Source organism: Pelophylax lessonae (assembly GCF_965119305.1).
Source record: "Pelophylax lessonae genome assembly, chromosome: 1".
Lineage (NCBI taxonomy): Eukaryota > Metazoa > Chordata > Amphibia > Anura > Ranidae > Pelophylax > Pelophylax lessonae.
This window is the reverse complement of record NC_138768.1, coordinates 465,095,321-465,108,295: the sequence shown is the minus strand read 5'-3', so window position 1 is coordinate 465,108,295 and position 12,975 is coordinate 465,095,321. Positions and strand designations below refer to the sequence as shown.

Below are 12,975 nucleotides of genomic sequence, written 5' to 3'. Positions count from 1 at the left end.
CTCTGTACTTACCGATTGCCCGTGAACGGGACTGCCTGCGTCTGGTGCGTCTCTTCTATGATGGATTGGACAGACGGTGGTGCAGGTTTATTCAATTGAGGGTCAGGTCCTACCTTTCCCTCTTCCGGTGCGTTCTACTCGGTGCCTAGTGCTTCCTGGGCTTTTCGTTGTTTTTCCTTGTAGGCATCTTTGCTCCAGGTTGTGAGACGGCTACCTGGTAGTCTGTTCACACCTTTGCCAAATATTATAAGGTGGATGTGCTGGCATCTGCAGATGCCTCTTTTGGCCACAAAGTTTTTTTTCCTGGCTGCTGTCTGGAGGGCTTTCGGCCTTCCTTGAGGGTGTTTACTGTTTGTTTCAGGTGAGTCACATAATTTGTTCTGCTGAGTCCTATGTTGCCTGGTTGGCTATGTTTAACCTTGGGGACTTGTTCTTTTCTGCTGTTCCCACCCCTCATTTTATGGCACTGCTTTGGGACGCCCCTACTGATATGAATCGGAGAGCACTGCGTCCGTCCAATGAACGATAGAGAACTGGATTTTTGACTTACCGTAAAATCCTTTTCTCTTAAGTTCATTGACGGACGCAGTACCCGCGCCTCTATTTTTGAGTTGGGTTGGTGTTACTTTCTGACACTGCTTTGATACAAAACTGACATCCTCTGCAGGAAGAGCGACGGTTTACCCTCTGGGACTGCCCAAAGGCAAAGCTAGAACTTTTTTCTGCCTAGTGTCCTACTCCTGTAGGGGCAGTATAACCCTACTGATGTGGATCAGAGAGAACTGTGTCCATCAATGAACTTAAGAGAAAGGGATTTTTTACGGTAAGTCAAAAATCCAGTTATATCTGCTTAGTGTACTCATTCTAGAAGCCGTTTTTTTTTTTTTTTTTTTTCACTGGTTATGTAAATCGCAGCACAAACTGTTAATACTATATAAATCCTTTAGTGTTGTAATGTGTGCCTGTTAATTGTTTTCTGCCATGTTTTATAAATGTAGCTGGACCCAAGAAGAGCTCCTCTCAGGACAGTACCTGCACCTGCAATAAAGATCAATACCCTTGCAGACTTCACACGTCCCCTTGTTCTAACCAGGAGGATCAGCAATCTCTTGGCCTGCACAATGAATCCATCAGCCTTGACCCACACCAGTCAGAACTACCTTCATTACCTGATGCAAAAAAGCAAGACCATCCTTTGGAAGAATTAAACATGGCTGAGTTACCTCTTCATAACTTCTTGTCAAGGCAATCATTTTTTTGCACTGGTTCCTATTCTTCCTAAACATTTATTTCTTACCTTCTACTTTAAAGTTGCCTTGGACTTATTCTTTCTAGCAGAAGAAAGCTTTCACTATTCCTTCTGTCTATCGGCTGTTGGGTTATAGATGCTCAATTGCATCAACTCAGGAAGACATAACTAACAATACCAGAAAATCTGGAGGCTTTATAATTTGAAGTATTCATTAAACTATGTGCTGGAAATGGCTTGGTTTAAGCAACTTGTAATGCTGTTTAATTTATTTATAAAGTTTCTTTACTCACATTTAACACTGCTAGCTTACAAACATCTTTAGATTGCACATAAAATTTGATCTGCTTTAACTGGTCACACTCACTGGGTGAATCATATTGCCACTAAGTAGTGTTATGCAGCAAGGGCTGTCATAATGTTAAACTATTAAGGTCAGTAACAGTAAGTTTTGACTGAATTTAGCGTAAACAAATCCACAATTGCCTGCACTGTCATGAAAATGTATTAAACGCATCTTCATATCTAAAGTACAGCTATAGCCTTGGGGAAAAGGCTATGTTGCAAACCAGGTGTGTTTGGAAGGTAGGCACTGCTTTCCTTATTTATAATTGTTTAAAGTATTTTGGAAGGGTGATATTAAGGCACACCTCCCTACCAGGTAAGCTCTGGTTCCATACTAAGCTTTGCTCCTTTTGTTAAAATGGGGATAGGTTGTGGAAGAGTTTGGTATTACTTGCAGTGATCTTCTGAGGTTACATTGAATTCTTCCAAAAGCTAATCTGCTAGCACGCCACTATGGTAATGTGCAGACAGCATGGTGTGTTATTAGATCAATAAATCTTTTGTTTGACATACTTTCTTTGATATTATTTACTTTCAGCTGTATTTTTTAACAACATTTATGTTTACTTGTACATTTTGGAGTTTAATTTTATTTGGTTTTGTAAAACTAACATCAATAAAGAAAACATGAGTAATTTCTTTTGAATTGATAAAAACCTTGTTCAATAGAAATATTTCATACAGTCAGGATCATATTACATTTACTGTATTGCTCTTGAGGAGAGTTAATTAAAGTGCATTTTAATTAGAATTCTTTCTTTAGTTTTAGATAGCATGTGGAAGAGTCCAATTCACTTTACGGGCCCGTTCACATTAAACAGACCACTGCCACACAGTAAAACCACAGTGGAGCTTCTCTTTGATCTTGAAAAAAAGGTCATAAGGTGGTTTAATTGATCTATCAAGAAATTGGTGGGAGAATTTGGTCACAGGGGGTACATGAATTCCGCTAACCAAATTGTTACCGAACACTATTTGTTATTTGAGGATGGGAAACTTTGTTTGTGTAAGAAAACCATATCCTTTAAAGTACATTAAAGTACATGTGCTTGAGTCCTAAGACTTAAAAAAAATAATAAAAATTACTGGAAAAGAAAACCACAATGGGGTTACTGTGTGATAGTTGTCCATTCCAGCTGCAGTGAGCTGATGTACATCACACAGCTCCCTTTTTTCTTTTATACACACTTTATTTAAAGTGCACAAAAGGGGCTCTTCATATCGCTGTACAGTGGTGTTGGGCACTGCTGTACACTGACATTCGATTCTGTCCAATGTGCTGCAATAAAATGCTTGCCCTTTCTACCCCCCTGCTCCATTTATAAAAGTTTCATGTCATTGCCGCGTGTGGCATAAGGCTATCCTTCATATAAGATAGGGCCAGGGACTATTCATAGGATTCAGATATATTGGGCAGACTAGATGGGCCAAATGGTTCTTATCTTCCGACACATTCTATGTTTCTATGACTGATGACAGGTTTATCTGCAGTATTTTGCACGTTGACATGGTTACAATAAAGCAGCCAGTACCTCACGAATGGACTGTCAGTTCACGGCAATGTAAAAAAAAAACAGACCTGCAGTTTTTTGGGTTTTTCTCTTACGTTCATTGACGGACACAGCTGCTTCTTCTTTATCCATGACCAATCAGGGTTTTATAGCCCCACCTACAGGGTAGGACACTAGGCAGAAAAAAGACTCCACACCTACTATGGGCAGTCCTCTCTGGGCATAAAACCCCCTCTCTGCTATAGGTTTCCAGTCATTCTGCCTAGTGTCTTCAGGAATATGGACGTGTTGTTTTCTACTGGGACTTGTGTTCCCACAGCTTTTTTCCCTTTTTGCCTATCTTTCGTTCATTGACGGGCACTAGGCAGAAAAAAAGTCTGGCTACTCCTTTGGGCAATCCCAGGGGGTATACTCCCTCTCTCTGCTATAGGTACTCAGTTTTTTCTGCCTAGTCAGGAGTAAGTACCTAGTTCCTTGCTGGAATATCTGGTCCTGGCAGTTTTTTTCCTGTGAGATCTACAGTCAACTCCTGGACTGGGCGACGGGATGGATAATCTAGATCCAGTGGTCAGCCCAGTCTGGCCAGCAAGCGCCCGCAGAGCTCAGCTCTGCGCTAGGTCGGCTGCGACATAGCCCCACCAGACAGGGGCTGTCCTGCGAGTTAAACGCCTTGCGAGGTCGCATACGACCGGGTCTCGACCTGAGCCGCAGCGTTCCTCCTGGCGGACAACCCCCCATTTTGATGGCGAGGAGGTTCGGTCTGGAGCAGTGCCTGCCTGGTTTGGTGAGTAGCAGTCTCCCCCTGGAGGTTTTTGGGCTGGCTGTAGGCCCCTCCTTGGGATGGTCGGACCCCTGGGTTCCGCTCCTTCCCATCAGGCATCACCCCTTCATCTGTCCCCCGATCCTACCCCCCCCTCCATTTATGCTGGGGCTGGGTGGGTGGTCTGGTCCCCCTCCTGGGATGGAGGCCAGGGCACAATACTGGCGATAGGGGGTCCGCCGCTGGTGACCAGACGATCAGCTGTGCGGGGGGCGGTTGTACCTGGTGGGATCTCCTGCCAGGGCCCCCCATCCTGTCTGGGCCTGTCCTTAAGGCCTATGGATCCCTCCTGGGAGCCTCGTGGTGCTGTCATTTTTCGGTAGCCTGTGTGCTCTATGCACGGCGGCCATGATTGTGTAGTCCGGCGGCCATTTAGCGCGGTGGTTTGCCATTAAAAATAGTGTCGGCCGTGACAGTGGGGCCCTGCGGGTGGCAATTTTTGCAGTGGGAGCCCCTGGTGCTGACTCCTGGATTTTTTTACTTCCGGATCGCGGCGCGTGGAGTGCAGATTATCCTGGTGGCTGCAGGTGCCTGTTTCTGCTGGGTGTTAAGTCTGGTGTGGTCCTCTCCCTCTCTGCTCAGTATCACTTGGTACTTTGTGCCTGGCGACTGGGTGGTGCTGCCAGCGCGGTGGGGGATGTCCCTTTGCAGTGTTTTCAACTTTCTGTGGGGGTCCCCCTGGTGACTAATGGAGTCTTTGGAGCACATCTCCCCACCTGATCCCCTCTCTGAGGCTATGAGGCCCTCTGGGTCCAAACCTTCCATTGATGCACTGACGGCGGTCCTAGAGTCCTTTGTGTCCCAGGTGGAGGTGGCTTTCAGGCGACAGGCTAGTAAAAAGCGCCCCCCGCCTTCCACTGCCTCATCTGTCTCATCAGATCCTGAATCTGATTCGGCCGCCACGGACGTGGATCTCCCTGCTGGGTCTGAGACCACACACCCAGAATTCTCAGATAGTGAGGATGATTCCTACTTATCCACAACCTCTAAAGCGCTGGTGGAAGCACTGATTGTATCTGTGCGTGAGACCTTGAAGATGGAGGACGCAGCTGCGACGGAGGCGCAGGTTCCCTTTGTCACTCACAAGCCATCCAGAGCGGCAAAAGTGTTTCTCTAGCGCTCATCGACAGACGTAGTCCTCGGTGATACACCACCTTCGGGTTATGTTACCTCCGCAGGAGCAGGACTAGACAGGAAATTAAAAAGCTCTGGCCACACCCTAGGGGCAGTCCCAGAGGGTATATCCTCTCTCTCTCTGCCTCAGCAAATCAGTTATTTTCTGTCTAGTTAGGAGTAAGGACCTAGATACCTTGCTGGGATCTTAGGTCCTGGCAAGAATTTTTTTCTAAAAGGATTTTTAGACAGCTTTTTTTCTCCAGTGTTCCTGTGAGATCTTCAAGCAAGAAAGCTGAACTGGGCGACGGGCTGGATGTCGAGATCCGGTGGTCACCCCAGTTCAGCCTACGAGCGCGTGCAGGCCATAGCTCCGCGCTGGGTCGGCCGCGACAAAGTCCCATTAAAAGGACTGAACCCGCGAGTTAAACGTCTCGCTGAAACGCCAAAGACCATGAGTCACGGCGTCCGTATCGGTCGACAGCCCTCCCGCTCCGGTGGAGAGGGGTACTGTCAGGAGTTGGTGCCCGCCTGGTTCCGGTATGGTGAGTAGTATGTTCCCCCTTTTTTCCCTGACGGGTTTTGTGGTGAACGCGGGCCCCTCTCTGTATGGTAAGAAAGAGTTCTTTCTATCCTATAACATGTCACAAATCCTCCTACTTTGAGTGTGATTTTATGTGTGCAAAAAGCCAGGAGGCTTGGTTTGGGAGCTAACAATCTATTGTATACATGTTTTAAAGATGTAATCTGTGGCATTCTGGGAATCTTATGGGTTAAGTATAAGCTACCTACCAGTCAGAAGCCATGGACATGTAGACTGCCTTCCAAATCAGATCTCCAGCTATTAGCAGGCCTCCCGAACGGCCATGCGGTCCGCCAGGGCCGGTACCGCCAACCACGCCATATCCCCATGCAGAGAGAGTGTTGTGTGCCTGCAGCACACCGCTAGTCAGCACAGGCCGCCGCCATTTTTTTTTTGCTGGATCGCACGAGCCGCCATTTTGGCGTAGCCTCGTGTCTCCAGCATGGGGGCGGCCATGTTTGAGGTGATTCTACACCTCGTGGAGCTTGGGGGAGGTGCCGGAAGGCGTGCAGAGGGGCGGAGCCGCCTCCCTTCTTCCTGGGCAGCCAGCCAAAAGACTTCCTGTTTGTCTAAGACAGCGCTGTAAGCTGTTGCAGTTTAACTCTGAACATCAAGTGGTGAGCCTGGGGGTCTATCTCTCTCTCTCTCGATCGATAGGGATCCCTAGCAGGTAACACTAAGGGGTTTTTTTATGGCACTGAGGGTCAAAAAAAAAAAAAAGTTTTTTCTTTACTTTTGAATTATATCATCCAGGAAGTAACTGGAGTTATTATGGACCCTGCCACACATATTCCCCCACCTGTTTCCCTCGAGGGGGCCTCGGGACCCGCCGGTGCACAGAGTATAGAGTCATTTACAGCAATTTTGGAGTCTATGGTGGCTCGGGTGGAGGCGGCCTGTCAGGGACGGGGGTCAAGGAAGCGACCCCCGCCTACCCCTATACTATCTGACACCTCTGACTCTGATTCAGAGATGGTCACTGCAGTTGCAGGTTCCTCTGCAAGGGCTGTTATCCCAGGTAAAGCCCCCTCAGACAGTGAGGAGGACGCTTCTTCTCCTGCTATAATTCAGGAAGAAGCATTGGTGGACGCACTAGTTGTGGCAGTGCAAGAAACCTTAAAACTTGAGGCTTTACCGGCAGAGGCAACTGAAACAGAAAGGCCTTTTGGGACCAATAAGCCCATCAAGAGGACGGTACCACCAGTCGTGGATCCGCCTATTTCCAGGCTGAATAAAGCCACGGTTATTCCAGTGGAGGACACTTCGTCCTTTAAGGATCCGGTGGATCGAAAGATAGAAGCGGAGTCCCGCACTATCTTTTCTCTGATAGGGTCAGCATTTAGACCAGTAATTGTTATTGGTCTAGTTTCCCAGACACTTACGGAATGGGCGAAAATGGTACGCCAAGATCTTAGGGGAAAAGATATTCCCCAGGAGACATCTGATTTGATAGAACAGATCATACAAGGGCTACGGTTTATCTGTGACGCAGCCTTGGACACTACTCCCTTGTTAGGGCATGCATCTAAGTTAGCAGTGATCCTCAGACGTGTGCTGTGGTTAAAATGCTGGTCAGCTGACCTAGGTTCCAAAAAGACTTTGACCAATCTCCCTTTTCAGGGGAATCGTCTATTTGGAGCCAACCTAGATGAAATCATTAAGGATGCCACCGGGGGCAAGAGTACTTTTTTGCCACAGGCTGCAAAAGTTAAGGGACCTCGCAACAAGCGAGGACCTTTCTTTACCGCCCATAAAGGGCGCCCGGCTGGTACTCCCGGGAAAGGCAAGACTCCTCCAGGAGGGTTCAAGAAGGGATGGTCGGACAAGCAGAGGACCAACCCAGCCAAACCCGAAGTAAAGGAGTACACAGCCTGAAGGTGCGCCCCCACCCGATTTCAGGGTGGGGGGACGTTTTCACCGGTATTCAGGACATTAGATCGAGCATCTACCACTACTACCGGTGCGATTCTTCCCTTCCAACATTTAAGTACAGGAAGCGGTAGTTACCGTTCCCTGTATAGATCTTTTCCTTTACCTTTTCCTAAGATTAGTCCCGATACCTCACAGGAATCGGATCTGATTGACCAGATAGGCCAAGTAGCCTCTAGTCGGGTGACTTCGGTCCCTGAGGTTCAACCAGAAAAGATCACCTTTCCTGATAACTATCAGGTATCTGATAAATGTGTGGGAACAGAAAACGACCAGACTTTCTCGGATGGTCGGGGCCAGATAGCTCTAGGGACGCCTGGTTCAGATCCTATCAGCGCCAGTGGTCCTAGAAATTCTAGGCTGGCCTCTTCAAGCCGGCCTGGCCGACTTGGACATGTTAGTCGCAGACGTTCCGTGGGAACTTCGTCTCAGGGAGTGTCTGTAGTCTCTAGGACCTATTTACCTTCGTGCTTTACAGTCGCTGGTTTTAATGGCCTGGCCATTGAGACCCAAGTACTGAAGGACAGAGGTTTGTCTACTTCAGTCATTCCTACCCTTATTAAAGCAAGGAAAGCGACTTCCAGCAAAGTCTATTATCACACATGGAAGACTTACATTGCGTGGTGCGAATCTTTAGGATTTCCTCCACGTACCTATTCGGTGTCTCGAATATTGGCCTTTTTGCAACAAGGGGTTGAGCAGAAGCTAGCCTTGAGCACCATCAAGGGTCAAGTTTCAGCATTAGCAATCTTCTTTCAGAAACCTTTAGCTACCAAATCCTTGGTGCGGAATTTCATCCAGGGGGTGCGGCACCTGGCTCCTCCAGTCCGCGCGCCCTTACCGCCCTGGGATCTTAATTTGGTTTTGTCGGTTCTACAGAAACCTCCCTTTGAAAACATCAGGGAGATTCCCTTGCTTACTTTATCCCAGAAGGTGGCCTTCTTGGTGGCTATTACTTCTGCTCGCAGGGTGTCAGAACTGGCTGCAATATCATGCCAGTCCCCATACCTAGTGATTCATAGGGATAAGGTAGTACTTCATCCTAAGCCATCTTTTCTTCCTAAGGTGGTTTCAGATTTTCATCTGAATGAAGATATTGTACTACCTTCCTTGTGTCCTCAGCCCAAGCATCATCGGGAACATGCGTTGCATTCCTTAGATGTGGTTCGGGCAATCAGGGTATACCTGAAAGCTACGGAATCATTCCGTAAGACGGATTCACTTTTTGTGATCACGGATGGCCCCAGAAAGGGTTTGCCTGCATCTGCCGCGACCATTGCCAAATGGATTAGACAAACGGTGGTACAGGCTTATTCTATTAAGGGTCAGAGTCCTCCGTTCCCTGTTAGGGCGCACTCCACTCGAGCGCTCAGTACTTCCTGGGCCTTTCGCCATCAGGCGTCAGTGGTCCAGGTATGTAAGGCGGCCACTTGGTCGTCGGTACATACCTTTACTAAATTCTATAAAATTGATGTGACGGCATCGGCGGATGCCTCATTTGGCCGCAAGGTTTTGCAGGCCGCAATTTGAGAAGACCGGTGGTCTACCTCGAGGGTTTTTTTCTGTTTGAAAATTGTTTTGTTGAGTCTCATCATTAAGGATGAGCATTGTAAACTTCTAGTTGGCACCGGTTGGGCCTTCTAGATTGGGATTTGATTTCCATTTTCCCACCCCTCAGTTGTGATACTGCTCTGGGACGTCCCGAAGGTGGTGTATCACCGAGGACTACGTCTGTCGATGAGCGCTAGAGAAAAATGGATTTTTGTAAAATCTTACCGTAAAATCCTTTTCTCTTAGCTCATCGACAGACGTAGTCCCCGCCCCTCTGTTTTGGAGTTGGGTTGGGTTAAATTCTCTAAGCACTGCTTTTTCACATAACTGATTTGCTGAGGCAGAGAGAGAGAGGATATACCCTCTGGGACTGCCCCTAGGGTGTGGCCAGAGCTTTTTAATTTCCTGTCTAGTCCTGCTCCTGCGGAGGTAACATAACCCGAAGGTGGTGTATCACCGAGGACTACGTCTGTCGATGAGCTAAGAGAAAAGGATTTTACGGTAAGATTTTACAAAAATCCATTTTTCCTTTCCCTGCCTATTTTGACAGAATTGTTGCTAAAGAGTGGGGATGACCAAAGCACTGTCCTGGTTCCAACTTCGGAACGTTTTCAGAGTTTTTACTCAAACCTGTTTATAGTTCCCAGGAAGGAAGGCAAGGTGCATCCAATCCTGGACCTCAAGGTGCTGAACTGCTTTGTGCTGGTGCAGAAGTTCAGGATAGGGTCCATTCGCTCGGTGGTGGCATCCCTGCATCTGGGGGATTTCCTTTCCTCTATCGACATCAAGGATGCTTACCTTCACATTCCAATATATGTTGGTCACCAGCGCTTCCATCGCTTTGCCGTGGGAGAGGAGCGTATTCAGTTTGTGGCATTACCCTTTGGACTCACCTCTGCTCCTGGGGTCTTCACAAAAGTGTTAGCCACAGTGCTAGCATAGTTACGCCAAAGGGGGATCGCGGTACTGGGCTACTTGGACAACCTCCTTCTCTGAGCGGAGTCTCCTGCTGCTGTGGTGGAAAACCTGGAAATCACCATTTGAACTCTGCAGGAGTTCGGCTAGATTCTGAATTTTCAGAAGTCTGCTCTTCTCTTCTAACTGTAAAAAAAAAAGTTGCTGTGTTGGAGTCCTCGGATGCTAGTTTTGGCCACAAGGTATTGTAGGCGATTGTTTAGAATTCTCAGGCACCCCTTGAAGTGTTGGCATTTTGCTCCGGGTTTTGTCTCTGCATTCATTGTTTTGCTCCCCCTGATGACGCAGTCGCCTGCGAAACATGTAGGCGGAGTTTGTTCGCACACCGATGTCACAAGCCGGAAGAAGCACGCCGCTATACAGCGGTCCCACAAACAGCTGATTGTTCGCCCTAGCAAATTTTAAAGCGTTTTACATTATGTATATGGTGAGTGTATTTCTGCTTCATTAAACTTTATTTATGATTTTGAACGTGCTGCACTATTTGTCCTCCTTTATCATTTTGATTAATGGGAGAGCTGCTATTTCTATACCACCTTGCTCTGGATAATCCTGGACACAATACAGGTTGTTTAAGGCTGATCTCCACTAAGATCTCAAGGCATTTATGATCACTGTGAGAGCAGTGATCATTAGGATCTGGTAAGAGGCCAATCGTTTTTTCTGTGTGGTGGAGGTGCTTACTGTTCCAATCCTATCCACTATTGATGCTACATCTTCACATGTCAAGGTGTTGTTTGTGATTATGGATTCTTCATATACCATCTAATTGTGGACTTATCATTTATTGTGGACTTTATTAAGCGCTGCATTTTAACCATATTACTTTTTTATCATTTTTTGTGATTAATGCTAGCTGCTATTTATTTTGGGAAGCACGGTTATTCTTTTTATATCAGAACAATTTCTTGGTTTCCATGAAAGACTGATGTACCCTTGGGAATTGAGTCAAGCATAGGTAAAAGCCCTGCTCGAACTGGAAGAACGTTAAGAAAAGTTCTCCATCACCGGTGAATCAATCTGAGGCGAACGAGTTCTCTGAGGTGAACGAGTTAACCTCCGATTACTCTGAGGTCTGAGCCTAATTGCTCCCTGGAAGAATTGTTGGACAGGAAAAGATGCCTAGACCTGGAAACACCTGTGAAGGCCGATAAAGCTAACACTTGTACTTTGAGGGAGATATCCGACAGAGCCAGATCTAAATCCGACTGAAGGAAGCCCAGAATATTTAGAACTTGTAGATCACTACACGATCCATCGGCAGCAGACATGCATTGCACAGAGTTTGACCAGATTCTCCCTTAAACTTTATGCTCAAACTACTAGCATTCAAGAGAGAGGAGATGACTCTGGAGGAACAGCCGAGGACTTCCAATCTCAAGAACCAGGCCCTCAGACATAACCATGCTGGACATGGATGTAGAAATGCACCCATGGACAGAAGGTCTGGCCTGATGAGAAGGGGCACTAGGTTCTGGTAGCAGAACAGTGCTAGCAAGGGGAACTATAGCCCAATTGGCAGATAAGGCATCTCTACCACGACCTCCACAACTTCTGTTCAGGGTTTTTGTAGAAACCCGAGGATGACCAGGACTTAAGGAAACGCACAGGACCCGGTGCATTTCCAATGATCCGTCAGGGCATCTGCGCCTAAAAAACGTCTACATGTAGAGACCATTCATCATCGGCCAACTGGACTCTGGAAAGAAAGTCTGTTAGAATATTCTGGGACATAAGCCTTTAAGATGTAGGCTCGATTATTCTGAGCCCCAGACATAATTGGCTCCGCTTCCTGTAATAGAGAAGAGGCTGTGAGTCCCCCTTTGTCTTTTAACATAGGGGACCGCCGTAGTGTTGACCAGCCTAAGACTTTTTATGATAAAAGTGCTGCAGTAGTGGACTCACACACTGCAATATGTTACTGCAGTGCAATCAGTGAAACAGCTAGAAAAAAGCTAGGCAACAACAGCTACACAAAATACACATACACACAGGATTGGATGGACTGGAGTCAGTGGAAGCGGACTACCTCTGCAGTAAGGCACTGACTGTCACTAATGCAGTGCAGTCAGTGCAAAACTGCTAGAAAAAGAGCAAGGCAACAGCTACACAATGTCACAGTGGATTGGACTGAACTGGAGTCAGTGGAGGACTACCCTCTGCAGTAAGGCACTGACTGCAACTAATGCAGTTCAGTCAGTGCAAAACTGCTAGAAAAAAAGCTAGGCAACAGCTAGACAGTGGATTGGAGTCACTCAGTGGACTACCTCTGCAGTAGGGTACTCACTGCAACTACAGCAGTCAGTGCAAAACTGCTAGAAAAAAAGCTAGGCAACAGCTAGACAGTGGATTGGACTCTTAGCAGTTGGGAACTCACTGCAACTACAGCAGTCATTGCAAAACTGCTAGAAAAAAAGCTAGGCAACAGCTAGACAGTGGAGTGGAGTGGACACTACTCTTTTCAATACTCCCAGTTAAGCAGAACAATATTATAATGCAGAAAGCTGGTCTTCTGTCTTGTTCAAGCAATGCTGCAACTTCATCAACATGATCAGGAGTGGAGGACGGAGCAGAGAGAGGGGTATCTTCTAGCATGGGAAGCAAGTCTTTTGTAGCGTGCCTCATTTTCTCTCCACCACTGAAGAGGATGACTTTTTCTGTCAATTACGGCTTCTTTCAAATGGAGATGAAGTTCATCATCCAGGCTCATCATTGCAGATTCAGAAGAAATTGAATCCTCTGCATGAGGCCCCAATAAAACACAGAAAATGTCTTGATCAATTTGACGACGATGATGCAGATTCTCTTCTGTTCGTTGACTTATTTTTGGACATTTGTCTGTTTTTTCAGCATGCTGCTCTTCATAAAAGTAGTGTTCTGGACTTTCTTTTGGCCAGGA

The 12,975-nt window shown here is 46.9% G+C and overlaps 1 protein-coding gene across 2 annotated transcripts in view; it reads left to right on the top strand.

The window, feature by feature from the left end:
* The window catches only part of MIER2 (MIER family member 2), a 130,525-nt gene extending 128,305 nt beyond the window's left edge, over window positions 1–2,220 (top strand). For both annotated transcript variants that reach the window (XM_082243459.1, XM_082243460.1), the window contains exon 12: window positions 999–2,220. In XM_082243459.1, coding sequence (XP_082099585.1) covers window positions 999–1,282 — 284 coding nt within the window. In that variant the 3' untranslated portion in view covers window positions 1,283–2,220. The remainder of the gene's footprint in view (window positions 1–998) is intronic.
* The last annotated feature ends 10,755 nt before the right edge of the window (window positions 2,221–12,975 follow it).